General features: G+C 38.5%; 1 protein-coding gene across 1 annotated transcript in view; it reads right to left on the reverse strand.

Moving 5' to 3' along the window:
• Positions 1-20,442, reverse strand: part of LOC124605330 (serine/threonine-protein phosphatase 6 regulatory ankyrin repeat subunit B-like) — a 353,003-nt gene that overhangs the window by 30,824 nt on the left and 301,737 nt on the right. Inside the window, exon 15 of the mRNA XM_047136936.1 lies at positions 1,641-1,931. Within this exon, the coding sequence (XP_046992892.1) occupies positions 1,641-1,931 (291 nt within the window). The remainder of the gene's footprint in view (positions 1-1,640; positions 1,932-20,442) is intronic.

Consider the following 20,442-nt stretch of genomic DNA (forward strand, 5'->3'; position numbering starts at 1 on the left):
AATTTAATGGCAGCCAGAGCCATGAATTTGTTTTTAAAAAAATTCTGGTGTTATTTTTGTCCAGGGGCCCCAGATTTTAAAAAACTTTTGGTGCACTGCTGAAGTTCAAATGGCTAGTGCCAATTCAGATTGATAAACTCATTGGAGAATTTAAAGACAGCTAAGTGCCAAGTTAAAATTAAAATTTATTCTGTTTGTGTTAGCTGTTGAAAATGTTAGCGCCTTGGGCATTTCAATATTTAACTACTTGTGTAGTTTGAAAATTTAAAGAGCTAGTGCCAATTCAAATTTTGAATTCAAAAGTGGCTAAGTGCTGAGTTAAACTCCATGTTTTGTATGTTTTTTGTACAATCTTTGGACCACAGGTAAATTTATTTTATTTTATATTGTATATAATTTGCAATTTAAGTGGATACTGCTGCTTCAAGTAGAGAAGTCGAGTTAAGCATTTTAAGTCGGCTACAAGCTAATTAAAATTTGAGTGTTGTAATCATATAGACAGCTAGAGCCCTGGCTGATTTGAATGGTTCTATGTGTTATGTGCAATTGGAACTGAGAATAAGAAATGATCCTTTTAGGTGAAAGTACTGAGAGCCATGGGGAATACTGAGATCTTATTGTCTTGGAATTACATAGTAACAAAAGGCCTGTTGAATTCAGATTGTTTGTTAGTTTGTGTCATTTGTTTTAAAGACAGCTAGTGCTGGATGAAACTTAAGAACCCTGATCGGTCAGGTCTTGTTGAATGAAATTAAAAACTGGAATGTGTTCGTATGTAATGTGGCTAATGCTAATGGTATGTTGTTTTTCTTAACAACTCTGTGCATTGCTCAAGTGGCAAAGTATGATTTTGTCAATGAAATTAATTTCATTTTTTGGCCTATAGTGAATGTTCGTATTGCTGGAAGGACAGCAAGAATCATTTCCTGAACACAGGTGATTTTGTATGGATAGAAATCCAGGTTGTTTCGTATAGGATGTTATGTACCATGCTCGCAGGCTTGTCCAATGTTTGGGCAATTCCCTGTGCACTGCATGTTTGAATGCCACCACTCAACCCCTCCTGTAATGCTCTGGACTAATCTTTGACAAGCGCTGATCATTTGCTTTCCTCCCTCTGTCACATTGTACTTCTAAAGAACCTATCTTTTAGAATTTTGTAATTATTTTCTCTGGACCCTATACCCTTGAGTGTCCAGAACTTCTGTAAAAGAGCTTTACCAGCAGCATGCAATCATTCATGGACACAGTCATGTTGGGTAACTCGGACACAAACTGAGAAACAGCCATGTGCTGTGCATCTGTTGGTGGACATGTTCTAACAGTTACAGTGCTGTCTATTGGTCAAATTTTTGTTAATTTTTTTCTCTGGAGATCAGACTTATGGCCTTCTGCTCAAAGAAGAGTGAGTAGTATATTTTCTATCCTAATGTTTTGTCAAATCTTAAATACTACTAAGCTTGTTGCCAGTAAAAATGGCTTCTTTTGCAAAATGGCATCTATAAATAACAGTTACAATCACAACTTGTACATGACTGCATTCTGATTTGTACTCACAACTGCAATTGCATCAGAAGAAACACACATTTGACCATGAGATACCTCTTTCTGTAGTGCAAACAAATGCAATTGGAACTTACGTCATAGCTACCACGGTCTGTGGCTTCCTGCAGTGCTGTCCTCCCCGAGTTATCTCTCATACTAACACTTGCTCCATTCCTGAGCAGTAAATTGACCGCATCACCACTGCCGACAGCCAGCATCAGTGCTGTCTGGCCGCTGTTGTCCTGTTCGTCAGTGTTCACTGCCTTGTGCAATAGCAACTCCAGACCATCTACATTGTGTGCCTCGGCTGCCCAGTGCAGTGGTGTTCTACCCATGGCATCCTTTGATTCAATATCTGCTCCAGCTACAATCAAGACTTCCATTACCTAAAAATTACTTACTTTTAGATTTATTATCATGTAACCTTTAAGTTGCATACATTATTTGATTATAAACCTCCAGTAAATTTAATAACAATTTAAAATCAACTGATAATATTATCTTACAAATCTTATACAACATAGTTTTTGCACCTAGATTTCTTCTTTCAGGAGCTCATGTTTCACATAGCAAAAGTTATTTGGACAACAAAAATTTGAGAGAATAAACAGCCAATGGCATGTGTGAAGATGACAGCTTACCACCTACACGTTGCATTGTTCAAATACTCAGAAATTTAAGCATATGTGAACTCCATGACTACAAAGACATCACTGGGGGTCAACTGTGACCACATGCATGAACTTTGGCTGTTAGTTCACTTCATGGCTTCTGTGTTGTGCAACTGTATCTGACTTGTATGGCCATAAGCAAAACAAAAACTGGGCTCTATCAGATTCATGTAGTATTATTATACCTCCTGCATCTTATCCATACAGCACAGTACAGCACTACAAACATATAGGTCTGTTTTTAAGATTTTCTTCCTCTTGAAAATACATGAATCTGTATCTCACTCTCTCTCTCACTCTCTCTCTCTCTCTCTCTCTCTCTCTCTCTTTCTCTCTCTCTCTCTCTCTCTCTCTCACTCACTCACTCACTCACTCACACACACTCACACACACACCTGCACAGCAAAAAAAAAAAAAAAAGAAGAACAGTAAAATCTATTTCTTAAACTATGTAGAAGTCAGCAGAACAGGTTTACAAGATTTCTGAGTTTCCTTCTATGCCATATATGATCAATGGGGTTTCATACAGCAAAGCCCACAGATTGACAAAACTTGGGCATGTTTTCCATGAAATTCCTATGACACAGTTTCTCCACCTGACCTAATTCCTTTTCAAACAGATCATCCAAGAACATGGTTTGCCATTGTGGAAAAATTCCTTGCCAACCACAACACAATGGACAATACTTAAAAGTTTTCTACCCCAGTAGACAATGTTGGGGAATATACTTACCTAATAAGTGGTGAGATTCAATTGCCTCTTGCCACCTATGAATTTAATACCACAAAAGCTACCTTCCTCCAACATTTAACAAAAATGCCAGACCAACAAATACAGTGAGTTTTGTATCATAGTTATAAGAATATCATGTGAAAAAAGGGCAAGCTGAGTTTCACATGAGTGATGCTTTCTAAAACCACGCTAATTCATGGACAGAAGCTTTTCCATCTCAAGAAAATTTATAATATTTTAGCTGACAATATGTTCAAGAATTCTGTGGCAAACTTATGTTAAGGATATTCGCTTGTAAATTTGCAAGCCCATTCCATCCACTGAAAACTGTAATCGAAGGTATTAGCATACAGAACAGTTTCTGAGAGATATGAGTGCCTCAGTGACTTCTTAAGTAAGCAGACCTGGTATATTGTCCTCAGTGGCATGTGTTCATTAGAAACAGGGATATCATCAGAGATGCCCCAGGGAAGAGTGATAGGACTGCTCTTATTCTCTCTCTATATAAATGATATGATGACAGGGTGAGCAGCAATCTGTAGCTGTTTGCTGATGATGCTGTGATATATGGGAAGGCGTCATCATTGAGTAACGGTAGGAGGACGCAATATGACTTATACACTATATGATCAAAAGTATCTGGACACCCCCAAAAACATACATTTTTCATATTAGGTGCATTATGCTGCCACCTGCTGCCAGGTGCTCCATATCAGCGGCATCAGTAATCATTAGCCATCGCGAGAGAACAGAATGGGTCACCCCACAGAGCTCACGGAGTTTGAATGTGGTCAGGTGATTGGGTGTCACTTGTGTTATATGTCTGTATGCAGGATTTCCACACTCTTAAATATCCCTAGGTCCACTGTTTCTGATGTGATAGTGAAGTGGAAACATGAAGGCACACGTACAGCACAAAAGCATACAGGCCAACCTCATCTGTTGACTGACAGAGACCGCCAACAGTTGAAGAGGGTCGTAATGTGTAATAGGCAGTCATATATTCAGACCATCACACAGGAATTCCAAACTGCATCGGGATCCACTTCAAGTACTATGACAGTTAGGTGGGAGGTGAGAAAACTTGGATTTCACGGCCAAGTGGCTGCTCATAAGTCACACATCACACCGGTAAATGCCAAAATACGCCTCGCTTGGTGGAAGGAGTGTAAACATTGGATGATTTAACTGTGGAAAAACGTTGTGTGGAGTGATGAATCATGGTACACAATGTAGAAATCTGATCGCAGGGTGTGGGTATGGTGAATACCCAGTGAACGCCATCTGCATTGTGTGTAGTGCCAACAGTAAAATTTGGAGGTGGTGATGTTATGGTGTGGTTATGTTTTTCATGGAGGGGGCTTGCTCCCCTTGTTGGTTTGCATGGCACTATCACATTACAGATCTACATTGATATTTTAAGCACCTCCTAGCTCCCCACCGTTGAAGAGCAATTTGGGGATGGCGATTGTATATTTCAAGATGATCGAGCACTTGTTCATAATGCACGGACTGTGGTGGAGTGGCTACATGACAATAACATCCCTGTAAAGGACTGGTCTGCACAGAATCCTGACCTGAATCCTATAGTACACCTTTGGGGTGTTTTGGGAGCCTGACTTCATGCCAGGCCTCACTGATCAACATCAGTACCTCTCCTCAGTGCAGCACTCCATGAAGGATGGGCTGTCATTCCCCAAGAAATCTTCCAGCACCTGATTGAACGTACACCTGCAAGTGTGGAAGCTGTCATCAAGGCTAAGTGTGGGCCAAAACCATATTGTATTCCAGCATTGCTGATGGAGGGTGCCACGAACTTGTAAGACATTTTCAGCCAGGTGTCCGGATACCTTTGATCACATAGTGTACAAGATTTCTAGCTAGCTCTAAATGTATTAAAACGTAAGTTAATGCAGATGAGTAGGAAAAACAAACGTATAATGTTTGAATACAGCATCAGTAGTGTGCTTCTCGACTTAGTCATGTTGATTAAATATCGAGACATAACATTGCAAAACAATATGAAGCAGAACAACCATGTAAGGATTGTAGTAGGAAAGCCGAATGTTTGACTTGAATTTATTGGAAGAATTTTAGGAAAGTGGGGTTCATTTGTAAAGGAGACTGAATATAGGACACTATACAACCCATTGTTAAGTACTACTCAGGTGTTTGGGATGCACACCAGATCAGATTAAAGGAAGACATTGAAGTAATTCAGAAGCAAGCTGCTACATTTGTTGCAGTAGGTTCGGACAACAAGCCAGTATGTTGAAGATGATTTGCAAGATCAAATAGGAAACCCTGGAGAGAAGGCAACATTCAAGGAACTCTATTGAGGAAATGTAGAGGGCCAGAATTTGAAACTGACTGCAGAATAATTCTACTACCACCAATGTACATTTTGCTTAAAGACTACAAAGACAGGATTAGAGAAATTGGGACTCATACAGAGGCATTAGACAAATTTTTTCCCTCACTCTGTTTGCAAGTAAAACAGAAAAGCAAATGACTAGTAGTGGTACCCTGAATCATGCTTCACTTGGTGCCTGCGAAGTAGGTATGTATATGTAGAACTGACTTATCCAGTGTACCTGCTGGGTAACTTGCTTTGAACTCTTTGGTTAAGTAAGGTGCCACCATAAATACAGACTACAATGATTTTGCATGAATACAATAGATGGGAAGACAGATTACAAATTGCAAGCAGAATTTTCGAACACACACACCACTGGTAACACTGTTATGGCAGCAGCAATACCTTATACTTGCGGCAGTCCCTAAGATGTCTGCCATGGCAACAAGACACTGAATGATGCTAAGCACTTATGGAGAGACACAACAATGCCACATGTAAACAAAAAGGCCACTGCAGCTAACAGGAGTCCCAGACACCAGCCTGAGATGTAACAAGTTGGAGTTTAATCCATCTGTCATGTTTCTGCTATCAAAAATAACTATTTTTTTATTTTTCATACTATATATACTGCAGATGCACTTTTAAGTCACCATCAGTACAGGAACATGTGAAATCAATTTCTATGTAAGGTTTCTTTTGAATTTATATCTTAGTTCTTTATATTTATGTTCCTAATTACAATAACACAATTAGGTTTTTGGAAAGCTTTAATAATTAATAGATACAGATAATGAAAGTTAGAGCATCATGTGAAGGAATATCTTTGAAAGCTAATCACTAGCTGAGGAATTATTGTTAGCACTAGGCAATCCCAACATTCTGAGAACATAATTGGAATTATCTAAAATAATTAACTTATGAAATAATTGACATGAAAAGTTCATATCCTAGAAATTTCAATCACCTATTAAGAACCATGGACCTTGCCATTAGTGGGGAGGCTTGTGTGCCTTAGCGATACAGATAGCTGTACCGTAGGTGCAACCACAATGGAGGGGTATCTGTTGAGAGGCCAGACAAATGTGTGGTTCCTAAAGAGGGGCTTCAGCCTTTTCAGTAGTTGCAGGGGCAATGGTCTGGATGATTGACTGATCTGGCATTGTAATATCAACTGAAAGTAAGAGGAAACTACAGCTATAATTTCTCCTGCGGGCATCCACCTCTGCTGTGTGGTTAAATGATGATGGCATCCTCTTGGGTAAAATATTCCAAAGGTAAAATAGTACCCCATTTGGATCTCCAGGTGGGGACCGCTTAGGAGGATGTCATCATTGGGAGAAACAAAATTGGCATTCTGTGGATCCAAGCAAGGAATATTAGATCCCTTAATTGGGCAGGTACACTATATGATCAAAAGTATCCAGACACCTGGCTGAAAATGACTTACAAGTTCATGGTGGCCTCCATCAGTAATGCTGGCATTCTATATGGTGTTCGTCCATCCTTAGGCTTGATGACAGCTTCCACTCTCACAGGCATGTCAAGGCTGGAAGGTTTCTTGGGGAATGGCAGCCCATTCTTCACGGAGTGCTGCACTGAGGAGAGGTATCGATGTCATGCACTGAGGCCTGTCATGAAGTCACAATTCCAAAACACCCCAAAGGTGTTCTATAGGATTCAGGTCATGACTCTGTACAGGTCAGTCCATTACAGGAATGTTATTGTCCTGTAACCAGTCCACCACACGTCGTGCATTATGAAAAGGTGCTAATTGCTCTTCAACAGTGGGAAGCAAGAAGGTACTTAAAACATCAATGTAGGCCTGTGATGTGATAGTGCCAAGCAAAACAACATGGGGTGCAAGCCCCCTCCATGAAAAACATGACCGCACCACAACATCACTGCTTGCCAATTTCACTGTTGGCACTACTTACGCTGGCAGATGATGTTCACCAGGAAATTCGCTATACCCACACTCTGCCATTGGATTGCCACATTGTGTACCATGCTTCATCACTCCACACAATGTTTTTCCACTGTTCAATCGTCCAATGTTTATGCTCCTTACACCAAGAGAGGCATTGTTTGGCATTTACCAGCCACTCGGCCATGAAATCCAAGTTTTCTCACCTCCTGCCTAACTGTCATAGCACTTGACATGGATGCTGATGCAGTATGGAATTCCTGTGTGATGGTCTGAATAGATGACTGCCTATTACATGATAGGACCCTCTTCAACTGTCGGTGGTCTCTGTCAGTCAACAGATGAGGTCGGCCTGTAAGCTTTTGTGCTATATGTGTCCCTTCATGTTCCCACTTGACTATCACATTGGAAACAGTAGACCTAGAGATGTTTAGGAGTGTGGAAATCTCATGTACAGGCATATGACACAAGTGACACGCAATCACCTGACCATGTTCGAAATTCGTGAGCTCCGTGGGGTGCGCCATTCTGTTCTTTCGCAATGTCTAATGACTACTGAGGTCACTGGTAAGGAGTACCTGGCAGCAGGTGGCAGCACAATGCACCTAATATGAAAAACGTATGTTTTTTGGGGTGTCCGGGTACTTTTGATCACACAGTGTAGATTATAAAATTTATAAAGGGAAGTGGATAGGTTAAAGTTAGATATAGAGTGAATTAGTGAAGTTCATTGGCAAGAGGCACAGTTCTTCTGGTCATGTGAATAATGGAGCAACAGGTCTTCTGGTCAGGTGAATACAGGAGCAACAGGTCAGGTGAATACAGAGTTATAAATACAAAGTCAAATAGGGATAAAGCAGGTGTAGGTTTAATAATGAATAAGGAAATAAGAATGTGGGTAAGTTACTATGAACAGCATCATTGAATGCATTATTGTAGCCAAGATAGACTTGAAGTCCACGCCCAGCATAGTAGTACAAGTTTATATGACAACTAGGTCTACATATCATGAAGAGATTGAAGAAATGTATGATGAAATAAAAGACATTATTCATACAGGTGAAGGAGACAAAAATTTAATTGTGATGAGGGACTGAATTTCGATAGTAGGAGAAGGAAAGATTGCAGGTGAATATGGACTGGGGGAAAGGAATGAAGAAGGAAGCCACCTGGTAGAATTTTGCACAGAGCAAAATTTAATCATATGGTGTTCGTCCATCAACTATTTTTTAATTTTTCATACTATATATATTTGGTTTGAGAATCATAAAAAGTGTTGTACATTTGGAAGAGACCTGGAGACTTTGGAAGGTTTCTGAATGATTTTATAATGGGTAGTCTGAGATTTAGGAACTAGATTTTAAACTGCAAGACATTTCCAGAGGTAGATGTGGACTCTGACCACAATCTACTGGTTAAGAACTGTAGATAAAAACTGAAGAAATTGCAATAAGGTGTGAAATTAAGGAGATGGGACCTTGATAATTTGAAAGAACCAGAAGCTTTGAGAGTTTCAGAGGGAGCATTAGGCAACAAATGACTGGAACAGGGGAAAGGAATACAGTATAAGACAAGTGGGTAGCTTTAAGAGATGAAATAGTGAAGGCAGCAGAGGCTCAAATAGATAAAAAGGACAAGGCCTAGTACAAATCCTTGGATAAAACATCAGATATTGAATTTAACTGAGGAAAGGAAAAATTTAAAACCAGCAAATGAAGTAGGCAAAAGTGAATACAAGTAGTTAAAAAACGAAACTGACAGGAAGTGCAAAATGGCTAAGCTGGAATGGCTAGAGGATATAGGTAAGGATGTAGAAGCATATATCATTAGGGGTAAGACAAATGTTCAAATGTGTGTGACTTCCAAAGGGACCAAACTGTTGAAGTCATCGGTCCCTAGACTTACACACTATTTAAACTAACTTATGCTAAGAAGAACACACACATCCATGCCCAAAGGAGGTCTCAAACCTCTGGTGGGAGAGGCCACGCAGTCCATTACATGACGCCTCTAACCGTGCAGCCACTCCGTGTGGCAGGGGTAAGACAGATACTGCCTACAGGAAAGTTAAAGACACCTTTGGGGAAAAGAATGAATATCAGGAGCTCACATGGAAAACCAGTCTTAAGCAAAGAAGGGAAAAGTGGAAGGAATATATAGAAGGTCTATACAATGGAGATAAACTATTAGAAAGAGAAGGAGATGTGATGAAGATGAAATGGGAGACATGATACTCCAAGAAGAACCTGGAAGATCTAAATTGTGACAAGGCCCCAGGGGTAGATGATATCCATCAGAATTACTGATACTCTTGAGAGAGCCAGCCATGACAAAATTCTTCCATCTGATGTGCTACATGAATGGGGCAGGTGAAATACCCTCAGACCTGATGAAGAATTCTAATTGCAAAGAAAACAGTTGCTGACAAGTATGAAAATCACAGAACTATCAGTTTAATAAGTCATGTAATAAGGTATGATTGCAAAATAGTAACACTAAATCATTACATAAGAATTAAAAAACTGGTAGAAACTTACCTTTGGGAAGATCAGTTTGGATTCCAGAGAACTGCAGGAAGACACTAGGCAATACTGACCCTATGACTTACCTTAGAAGATAGGTCAAGAAAAGACTAACCTGTGTTTATAGCATTTGTAGACTTAGGGAAAGCATTTGGCAATGTTGTCTGGAATACACTCAAATTCTGAAGGTTACTGGAGTAAAACACAGGTAGTGAAGGGCTATTTACAACTTGTACAGAAACCAGATGGCAGTTATAAGAGTCAAGGGGCATGAAAGGGAAGCAATGATTGAAAAGGGAGTGATACAGGGTTGTAGCCAACCGCTGATATTATTCAGTTGGCACATTGAACAAGTAGTAAAGGATATAAAAATATTTGGAGTAGGAATTCATGTTCAGGGAGAAGAAATAAAAATTTTGAGGTTTGCTAATGACATTGTAATTCCGCTGGAAACACCAAAGGACTTGGAAGTGTTAGGAAGTCTTTTGTGAAGGTGTTTATCTGGAGTGTAGCCATGTATGGAAGTGAAACATGGGCAATAAACAGTTTAGACAAAAAGAGAATAAAAGCTTTTGAGATGTAGTGCTACAGATGAATATTGAATATTACATGGGTCAATCATGTAACTAATGAAGATGAACTGAATAGAATAGTCTGCCCTGAAAACTGAGTGGTCAGCATGACGGATTTCCATCCTACGGGCCTGGGTTTGCTTCCTGGCTGGGTCGGGGATTTTCTCTGCTCCGGGACTGGGTGTTAATCCAGTGTGCAGGTTGCCCAATGTGGTGTTGAATGTAATAAGACCTGTACCAAAGTGGCTGGACCTGCCCCATAAGGGGCCAAACACTCATTTCCACATGCTGAATAGAATTGGGGAGATAAGAAGCTTGTGGCACAACTTGACCAGAAGAGGGGTTGGTTGATAGGACACATTCTGAGACACAAATCTGAAATTGGGAGGAAGTTGGGGGGGGGGGGGGGGAGGGGAGGGTGAACTATAGAGGGAGACCAAGAGATGGATACAGCAAGGAGATTGAGAAGGATGGAGGTTGCAGCAGTAATCTGGAGAGGCTTGCACAGGTAGAGTAGCATGGAGAGCTGCATAAAACCAGTCTTTGTATGGAAGACCAGAACAGCAACAACTGTAAGCTTCTGAACTTTGACAATGTAATTTGAGTGCTGCATTTTTTTCTAGATCAGACAACGACACTCAGTACTCCACAGACTCTGGAATATGCCATTGTGAAACCCCTCTTCAAGGAAGGTGTAAGAGAGATCAATAACTGACCTATTTCACTGCTGACATTGTTCTCCAAAGTCTTTGAGAAATTGATATATTCTTGAATAGTATCTCACCTTAGCAAATCACAGTTTCAGTTTCAGAAGGGTTGCTCTACTGAGAATGCCATTTAAACATTCACTCATCAGATTTTACAAGCATTAAATAATAAAACAGCCCTTATTGGTATTTTCTGCGATCTCTCTATGCCATTTGACTGTATGAATGATGGTATTCTCATAGATAAATTAAAGTTTTATGGGATTGATTGTATAGCCAACCAATGGATAATGTCATATTTAATCAAAAGAATGCAGAAAGTTGTACTTAGCAATTGAAGCAATATTGTCCAGGGACAAAATTCTGACTGAAGAGAAATCACATTCCCCAAAGTTCAGTCTTCAGTCCATTATTGTAAATGATGTTCCATCTTGTATACAACAAGCATAACTAATTCTTTTTGCACATGGCACAAGTACTGTAATCAATCCAAGCATATGTACAGAAAGAAGAAGAAGTGGCAAAGAAAGTTCTTAAAAGTATTATTGACTGATTTTCTGCAAATGATCTTATCCTCAATTTTAAATACGCACAACAGATTCAGTTCTTAGAGGTGCTGCACCAATGATAATTGTAAGACATGATGAGGAAATAATAAATGGGGTGGAAATTTCAAAATTCTTAAGGGTGCATATTGATGAGAATTTAAATTGGAAAAAACACGTTTTGGAACTCCTAAAACAACTTAGTTCAGCCACATTTGCACTTAGAATCATTGCACATCTTGGGGAGAGAGATAGCTCAGTACGTTGGCATATTACGCATATTTATATACGGGGTAACTCATTTTTAAGAAAGGAAGTCTTCATTGAATAAAAATGTGCTCTAAGAGTAGTATGTGGTGCTCACACATGATCATCTTGTAGACATCTGTTTAAGGAGTTGGGCATTCTGACTACTGCTTCACAGTATATTTATTCCCTCATGAAGTTTGTTGTAAATAATCAACTACAGTTTGAAAGCAACAATGAGGTACATAATTACAATACCAGAAGGAAAAATAACATTCATTACTCCACATTAAGGTTGTCTTTAGCACAAAAAGGGGTGCACAATGCTGCGACAAAAATTTTTGATCACTTACCCAGTGACATAAAATGTCTGACAGATACCAAAATAAAATTTGATAACAAACTGAGAAAGTGTTTCCTATACATATGTGACTTAGAAATGTTCAGTATTTAACTGTGTGTAAAAATTTGCAATGTGAATGTAAATGTAAAATGAGTCATTCCAAATCATTATGAGCCAAAGAACATGTAACTAACTAACTAACTAACTAACTTAACTCAGTCAGTAATTAAGATACCAAATAATTTAGAATCATAAAAGATTTGTTTCAAGATGGATACTATACTTGCAAATAGGGGAATCCAAAAATGTGTAATAATAATGTTCTGTGTAGTGATGTGGATTACTAATTGGAAACATTTTACACAAACCAAACAATAGTAAAGTTTAGTGTCCATGCAAAATATAAAAATCTTACCTAGCCAAATTTCAAAGCGGTATGTAATTTCAGAATTCACATTATGTTCTTACACTTGCCCCACCCCAATGTCTGCAGTCTGTGCCCAGAGATCATAAAACTGATGTCTATATCGTAACAAGTACTTTTATAAAGAGTATGACACCATGTGTCTCGATCCTTTCATGTGAAACTGCAAACCTGTGTCTTCAGGGAACTAATATTCCACTAGCAATATTAACAAGACAGTGTTATGAATTATGTGACCATAATACTCAGACTAACTAATACAAACCATACTTCTGTCATGATACAATTATTCTGTCACTGTGGAGTTTAATCATATCTGTGAGATTGTTTAGTCATTGGGTGATGCTCCTTCCTTCTGGGATTACAAAGAAGGAAATGTGCTTCCTTTTACCTGTGTATACTGTGACTTGTGAAACTAACACTGGTAACAAATCATAATATAGTGAAAATACGTTGATGTAAATCACCAGTAAATCTTATTTCATGACCAGTTTACTTATTTAAATTTCTCTTTTTGCTTATCAGTTCTCAGTACATTAGTTCATTGAGATATGAGAATTCAAGATTCTTCAAAACTGAGAGCAACAAAATAACTGGTAAATGGAACACTGTAAGCTGTGCATGGCAGACACACAGTCAATGTGGGTTGATGTTCTATCCACGATGCAGAAAACACACTTCAGTGTTGGTTTCAAACATGTTTTGGGTACTAAGCACACAAATGTTCTGCACCATGCAACCACCCATGATAGGTGGATGGGTCGTGGTACATAAGAAAGGCACCTTCACTACGGATGGGTTAACCAAGAAAGTTTAACTCAACCTACTTGGAACAAGTGCAGCTTGTATTTCCCAGACAAGACATTGAACTAGTATTTCCTTGTCAACATGGATTCTGAAGTGAACAACCTCCCCAAAACAACATCTAAAATAGAGATTTCAGATTCCATCCTTCAGCTGTGAGCCACAGATGGCATGCACATGAAACTATATGCAACAATCACTTGCACAGTGGACCTTGGCCCATGTGAACCTTTCACTTGACATTTCACTATTGCTGATGCAAATGAGCCATTACTGGGTTCTTAAAGACAGTACCACCTCTCTCCCAACCTAATCAATGGCGTACTTTACTACACTAGCAAGAAGAGTGAGTGCCAGGCATAAGAGGCAGTCTGCCTATGCTTTCACAAGAGTGATTGACAGTTTCTAAAACATAGTACAACATTAACTAAACAATCAATGAATCTTACTGCAACTTAATGCTGAAACTGGTCTCTGTCAACAATAAATATGAAGTCATGAGCGTGGAATGAATGAAATCAAGAATTAAAATCTCAGTTGCCAAGAAGAGAAAAGAATTAGAAGATGATAGAAAACAGATAGTTAAACTGATGGATGGGGAAAATCTTCAGAGGCTGGTGGAAAACTTTACTGAACTTACAGAAATGACAAGCCATTGATATGTCTAGATGAAATGTTGACTAAAATGATATTGACAATGAATGCAAGGAGCATGTGCAACAAGCATACAAGGATGCTGTTCACTGTGTACAAAAACATATGTGAAGTAAAATCACAGTTTGTCTCAGTGCCATGCATGTGCACCTTGTGAGGATACTTACACATTAATGTAGGTAGTAAAGCTAATGCCAGTTCATAAAACCACAGTCCCAGTGTAACCAGTGCTCTGGCCATGACAAATGCTCCTTGTAAAAAGAGATGTCAAAGATGACATAGTTTATAGAATAAATAGTACGAATGGCTCACCAGCTAGCTTGAGACAAGTTATGTGTCATTAAGGCTGCTATTAATGACTTGCTGCAATCAGAGCCTGTGGGCTTCACTGACTCATTTAATGCCGAAAAAGGATGGTTCATGCTAGGGGATTACTGAACCCTTAATTCACTCACAGTTTCTGACTGATACCCAACACAAAACATACCAGATTTTGCACACACTTAGAAGGTGCCTCTGCATTTAGTGCATTGGACTGCTAGAAAGCAAATTTGCAGATCCAATTGTCTCTAGAAGAGACATATAAAATTGCAGTAATTACACTGTTTGACTATATGAGTTTCTTTTTATGCCCTCTGGATTGAAAAATGATGCACAGACTTGGCAGTGTTTTACTGATAGTTCTCTATAGATGTCCTCTTTGTTTTTTCTATTTGGATGACATCCTCATATCCTCATCATCTCCCAAAGAACATAAAAATCACCTTCAACAAATTTTCAAGGCTTTGGAATAATTTGGGATAGTTGCTAATGAGGAAAACTGTCACTCTTCAAACAGCAAGTAACCTGCCTGAAAATGGAGTGTATGATGATTCCCAGAACTGATGTACAATTATGGGGCAACATCTCATACAACAGGTTATGACTAAATGTTGTGCAGAAGTTTCACAGAACAGTTTTTGATAACCTGCACAACATGTCTCACTCTGCAGTACAATTGTCCACAAAGTCAGTTACAGAACCATTTGTCTGGCCTACACAAAAGGCAGATTCAAAGTATGGGCACAAGTTTGCATCAACTGTTGGCATAGTAAAGCCAGTAGCCATGCATCTCCCAAATGTTGCAGCTATACAATAGCAAATGTCATCTGCACCACATACATCTCAACCTCATGGAACCCCTACCTGAGTTGGAAAGCTTTCACAACATACTCTCAGCAACAGATTGTGTTACTCCTTTGGTAGATGCAGTACTTTCTTTATATAGCAGCCAAAACTGTGGCAAAGACATTTCAACAAATTTGGATATCATGGTTTTGTTGTTCTGGATATCAGTTTCAATGGGCAGAGGCCACAAGCTTAAATCTTAGCTGGTTCCATAACTATCCAAACTGCACTTTTCAGTGATGGTTTACCACCCACAGGACAATGGACTCATAGTGCATTTGCACCATACTGTTAAGGCTGCACTCATGTGACATAAAGAACAATGAACAGAAGCATTGCCATGGGTACTTCTAGGTGTTAGACTTAAAGGCATCTTTAGCAGAAATCTTGTACAATATAAGTCCCACACTGCAAGCAGAATTCATAGCTCCTGCTTTATTAACAAAACCACAGAGCTGCCATGTTTGGTCAGGTAGTTTAAACAGCACATTGGATGTATGCACATACCACCTCTACAACCACATGGCAAACAACATGTATTTAGAAAATCTTGGCAGACTGCAAATACATGATGCTCTGGGATGATACAATCCGTACCGCTCTCCAAACTCCTTGTACAGGACCGAGAGAGGTGGCGCAGTGGTTAGACACTGGACTCGCATTCGGGAGGACGACGGTTCAATCCCGCGTCCAGCCATCCTGATTTAGGTTTTCCGTGATTTCCCTAAATCGCTCCAGGCAAATGCCGGGATGGTTCCTTTGCAAGGGCACGGCCGACTTCCTTCCCCATCCTTCCCTAATCCGATGAGACCGATGACCTCGCTGTCTGGTCTCCTTCCCCAAAACCGACCAACCAACCAACCTTGTACAGGACTCCATTCAGTTCTTAAGTGAAGAGAGCAGACTTTTGACATACTACATGGGATGACTTCCATGTTCTCATTGCTATTTGATTTAATTTGATTTGATTTATTGAGCACCCATTTTATCATGTACAATGATATGGGATTTGTCATATGTTACATACAGAAAAAAATATGAATAACAACATATTATGTAAAAAATATCAGTGAACAAACTGAATTAAATATATAGGCAAAAACAATTATAGCTTACATGATATAAATTTGTAACAATATAGGACACAAATAAGTTACATATATTCTGTGTATAATGGACAGCAACAAGAAACAATGATTATAACATTCTATATTGACAAATATATTAATTTTTGTGTGTACATAAAGGAGTCTACACCACGACACAAGTTTGTATATGTGTGACTTATAAGATAGGTGCAGGCACGCTATCTTTCTGAAGAATTCATGTATTCACTAACACTGCAAAAACTGTTACTAATTAACATTCTTTTGAGTTCACTTTTAAAACTGCTCAGCTTCTGAATCCTTATAGTTTTTAAGGGAAGAGCACTATAGAGAATTTTCAGGTGGTATATTGCACTCTTGTTGTACTGGGCTTTCTTATGCACTTCTCTGTGAAAGTCATTACTCTGTCTTGTTGTATTGTCATGGAACTCACTGTTTAAAGAAGAAAACTGGGGGTGAGACTTTCATAGATGTAAATGGATGGAAGAGTCATGATTTTATATTTCTTGAATAATTCCCTACATGGATCTCTAGGTGCAGCTCCTTTTATGATCCTTATCGCTCGTTTTTGAATAATAAAAGAGCGTTTTGCCTGACTTGAATTGCCGCAAAATATGACATGACACCATATCGCAAAAGACTATGCATAAATGCATAATATGTACACAATACTGTTTGATCACTGCAGCAATTTTTGAGCATTCTAAATACATAGCAACATTTACATAATTTTTTATTGAGCACATCTATATGCTTGTCCCACTTTAGATGCTCGTCTAACAAAATTCCTAAGAATTTTGTGTTTGGCGTTTGTAGTATATTCTGTTGGCATAGCTTCACAGTTATATTGGGCTTCACATTATTTGAAACATGTCTGTAATTCATCCATAATGTTTTTTTCTCATTCACAAATCAACTGTTGTCCCTGAACCATTTAATTGCTTTAACTGTTGTTGTTTCAGTTTTCCTGTTAATGTCAGTCTCATTCTGAGCTTTAATAAAGAGACTTGTATCATCAGCAAAAAGTACACAATCAGCTTGTGTTAAATAGTTTGGAAAGTCATTTATAAAGATCAAGAACAACAGGGGTCCCAACACTGAACCTTGGGGCACCCCATAACTAACTTCCTTATAACCAGAAAAGTATGACATTCCATCATGAACCATTTCTACTTTCTGGCATCTGCCAGATAAGTATGACTTAAACCATGCATGAGCAGTACCATGGACTCCATAGCAACTAAGTTTTTTGAGCAGTAGTTTATGATCAATAACGTCAAAGGCCTTTGATAAGTCTAAAAAGACCCCACAATTTACTTCATTATTATCAATGGAATTTAGGACAAGTCTTAGAAAGTTGTATATAGCTGTTTCAATTGATCTATTCTTTCGAAAGCCATTTTGTTCATTGACCAATATTCCACTTTTTTTTAGGAAAGAAGAGAGTCTTCCAGACATTACTTTTTCTGTAATTTTTGAAAAACAAGATAACATTAATAAAGGCCTGTAGTTTTTTACATCATAACGATCCCCATTTTTGCATAATGGTTTTATAATTGATTGTTTCAGGTTTCTAGGGAAAGTGCCAGTACTGAAAGATGCATTAATTATATCTACAAGAAGAGGAGTAATGTATCTGCTGTGTTTAATGATTTTGTCTGGAATGCCATCGGTGCCACAGGATAATTTATTTTTTAGTTTGCTGATGGCATTCTCTACCTCATGTACTGTTACAGGATATAAGAACATAGTTTTGGGATTCAATGTGATGTTATGGCTGATGTCTGTACTACTTTGGCCTTGTATGAGGTTTTGAACTACACTTGTAAAATGACAGTTGAATATATTGGTAATGTGTAATGGATCATTTATGGTTTTGTCCTCAGTTTTAATAACAACGTTGTTTCTTACTTTGCTTCTTCCTAAGTTACTATTGATCACTTTCCAAACTGATTTCATTTTTTTGTTGCCATTATTTCTACTGATATATGAATCATTATTTAACTTTTTTGCTGCAGTAATTACTTTCTTGTATAATTTCCTATAACACTTAACATGTTGTTTCAAATGCTTGCAACCAGTGTGGGTTCTGCAAAATCTAGCAAATGATAATGTAGACACTGCTTCACTGGAGAGACAAGATTCACAAGAGGGGAAAGACACCACCGAATTCCAACACTAATCTCCACCCTTCCCCACCCCATGACCATTGGCATCATACTTCAGTTCACACAGCGGGACAATGCTAAGTACAACCACTGCCCCCATTATGGGTGTGTGCTTAGGACTCCTCACTACCTTAGTCAGTATTTACGGAACAAGGGGGAGCAACACCAATATTTTTCCTGTGAGAAACAGCAAACTGCTGTGAAACATGGGAGAACCAAGAAATTTACATGCCATGCCAATGAACCATTCCAGAAATTGCATTTCATGTCACTTGTCAATGTCGAATACAGCTCTGAAATCAGAAGATTATTTTTATTGCCTAATGAAATACAAAGGTAATGAAACGCTATCTACTATAGTGGATACAGCTAAACTCAGAAAGAATCATTCAGCAGAAAAGCCAATACCCAATAAAACTATTACATAGCAACTGAAGCGTTCCAGTCACTATAATTTATGTTCTGTCTCTGCGTAAAATTTACAGTCTAATCATCAAGAACAGATCTCATCTTAAGTCTTAGATGGACACAGTCTCGATGTTTCCTGTCACACAACTGTTTAGACAGACATGATTCTGTTGTCAGTTCCCACCTTATCAGGCCCCAATTAGCTGGAAAGTTTCCTTAAGTGTTGCATATGTGTCATTGCTTGTTGTAAATTTACTTCTGTCCCTTATAGGTTTTTAAGAATGTTGGTTTGATATTATCACGGCATGGAGAGAACTTCTCCCACTTTGGGCTGCTTTCCACGAGCAATGTTCTGTCTGTCATGGACACCTGACTTTTGTCAAACAGTGCCAGTCACACAGCTGACACCTTTTCTTTGCTGTGCACCACTCTTGTTTTCTGATGTGTTCACCACTGTGTGGTATGGAAAAGTTATGTTAAAGTTCTACAAAATTTGTAAACTTGCATTACCAAAGTGCAGATCACAAGTTTCATCATGGAGGAGGCTACTGTGTTCTTTTGAAGAAATCTGCAAAAATAAGATTCCTCTCATCCTATTGTTCAACGACTGTTAAACAGGCACAAACTGGGACCACTCCACGTGACTGGTCTCCAAGCAGAAATTGGTGACACATTTCAGTATGTTTACTTACATATGAGTGATACAATTCAACATTTTTTGTAGACTCAGTTCCTTCTTGGGATATATTAAAAACAGTTTATTGTCCCATGCACAACAAATTTGAGAAGTCCCCATCCTGTTGCACTCTCATAATGAACTCTTTCACAACATAATAAATCAACTTATGGATGCTATTCAAAAACAACTTAGTAACCTAGCTGCAACTTTAACAATATCCCATGCGCTACAGACCATGTTTTACAACCTTAACTCTGTTCACACCAAGTGTGTATATTAATGTTGGGCCATAGAGACTGGCCTACAAAACTCAGTTCACTTTTAATTTCTCCCTTGCTTCATACTCTTACAAATATCTCAACACATCTAAACCCTCCTCTTCAAATAGTATATACCCTCACTTCTAGTTTTATACCATTGTATTACAGCTGTATTACATAACATTGATTCATGATTACCAAATTGATGGAGCAATTCAAACTACATTTGTACTGATTTAAATTTATACCGCAACACTTCTCTTTGTGAAATTTCTCTGTTATTAGCAGAAGCTAAACAACTGCCATGCCCCTGGGTGACAGTCAAATTAATGCAAATTATGCTCTATGGCATAAGAATTAGCTATATATAGGCTGTCTTATACCCCATTCTGGTTTCGCTTGTGTGTTCCAACCTGGAATTTCACAGTATACACTTATTTATTTATTTAATCGTGTCCAAGCCATAGACAACCCACATATTACATATACACACAAATACAAATACAATACACATATGTAGAAATAAAACAAACCCAAAATGGGGAGTCACATTACAATATAAAGACAAACATAGTATATATATCATATCACGTCCCGCCAAAATT

The sequence above is a fragment of the Schistocerca americana genome, chromosome 3 (genome assembly GCF_021461395.2).
Source record: "Schistocerca americana isolate TAMUIC-IGC-003095 chromosome 3, iqSchAmer2.1, whole genome shotgun sequence".
In the NCBI taxonomy this organism is placed as follows: domain Eukaryota; kingdom Metazoa; phylum Arthropoda; class Insecta; order Orthoptera; family Acrididae; genus Schistocerca; species Schistocerca americana.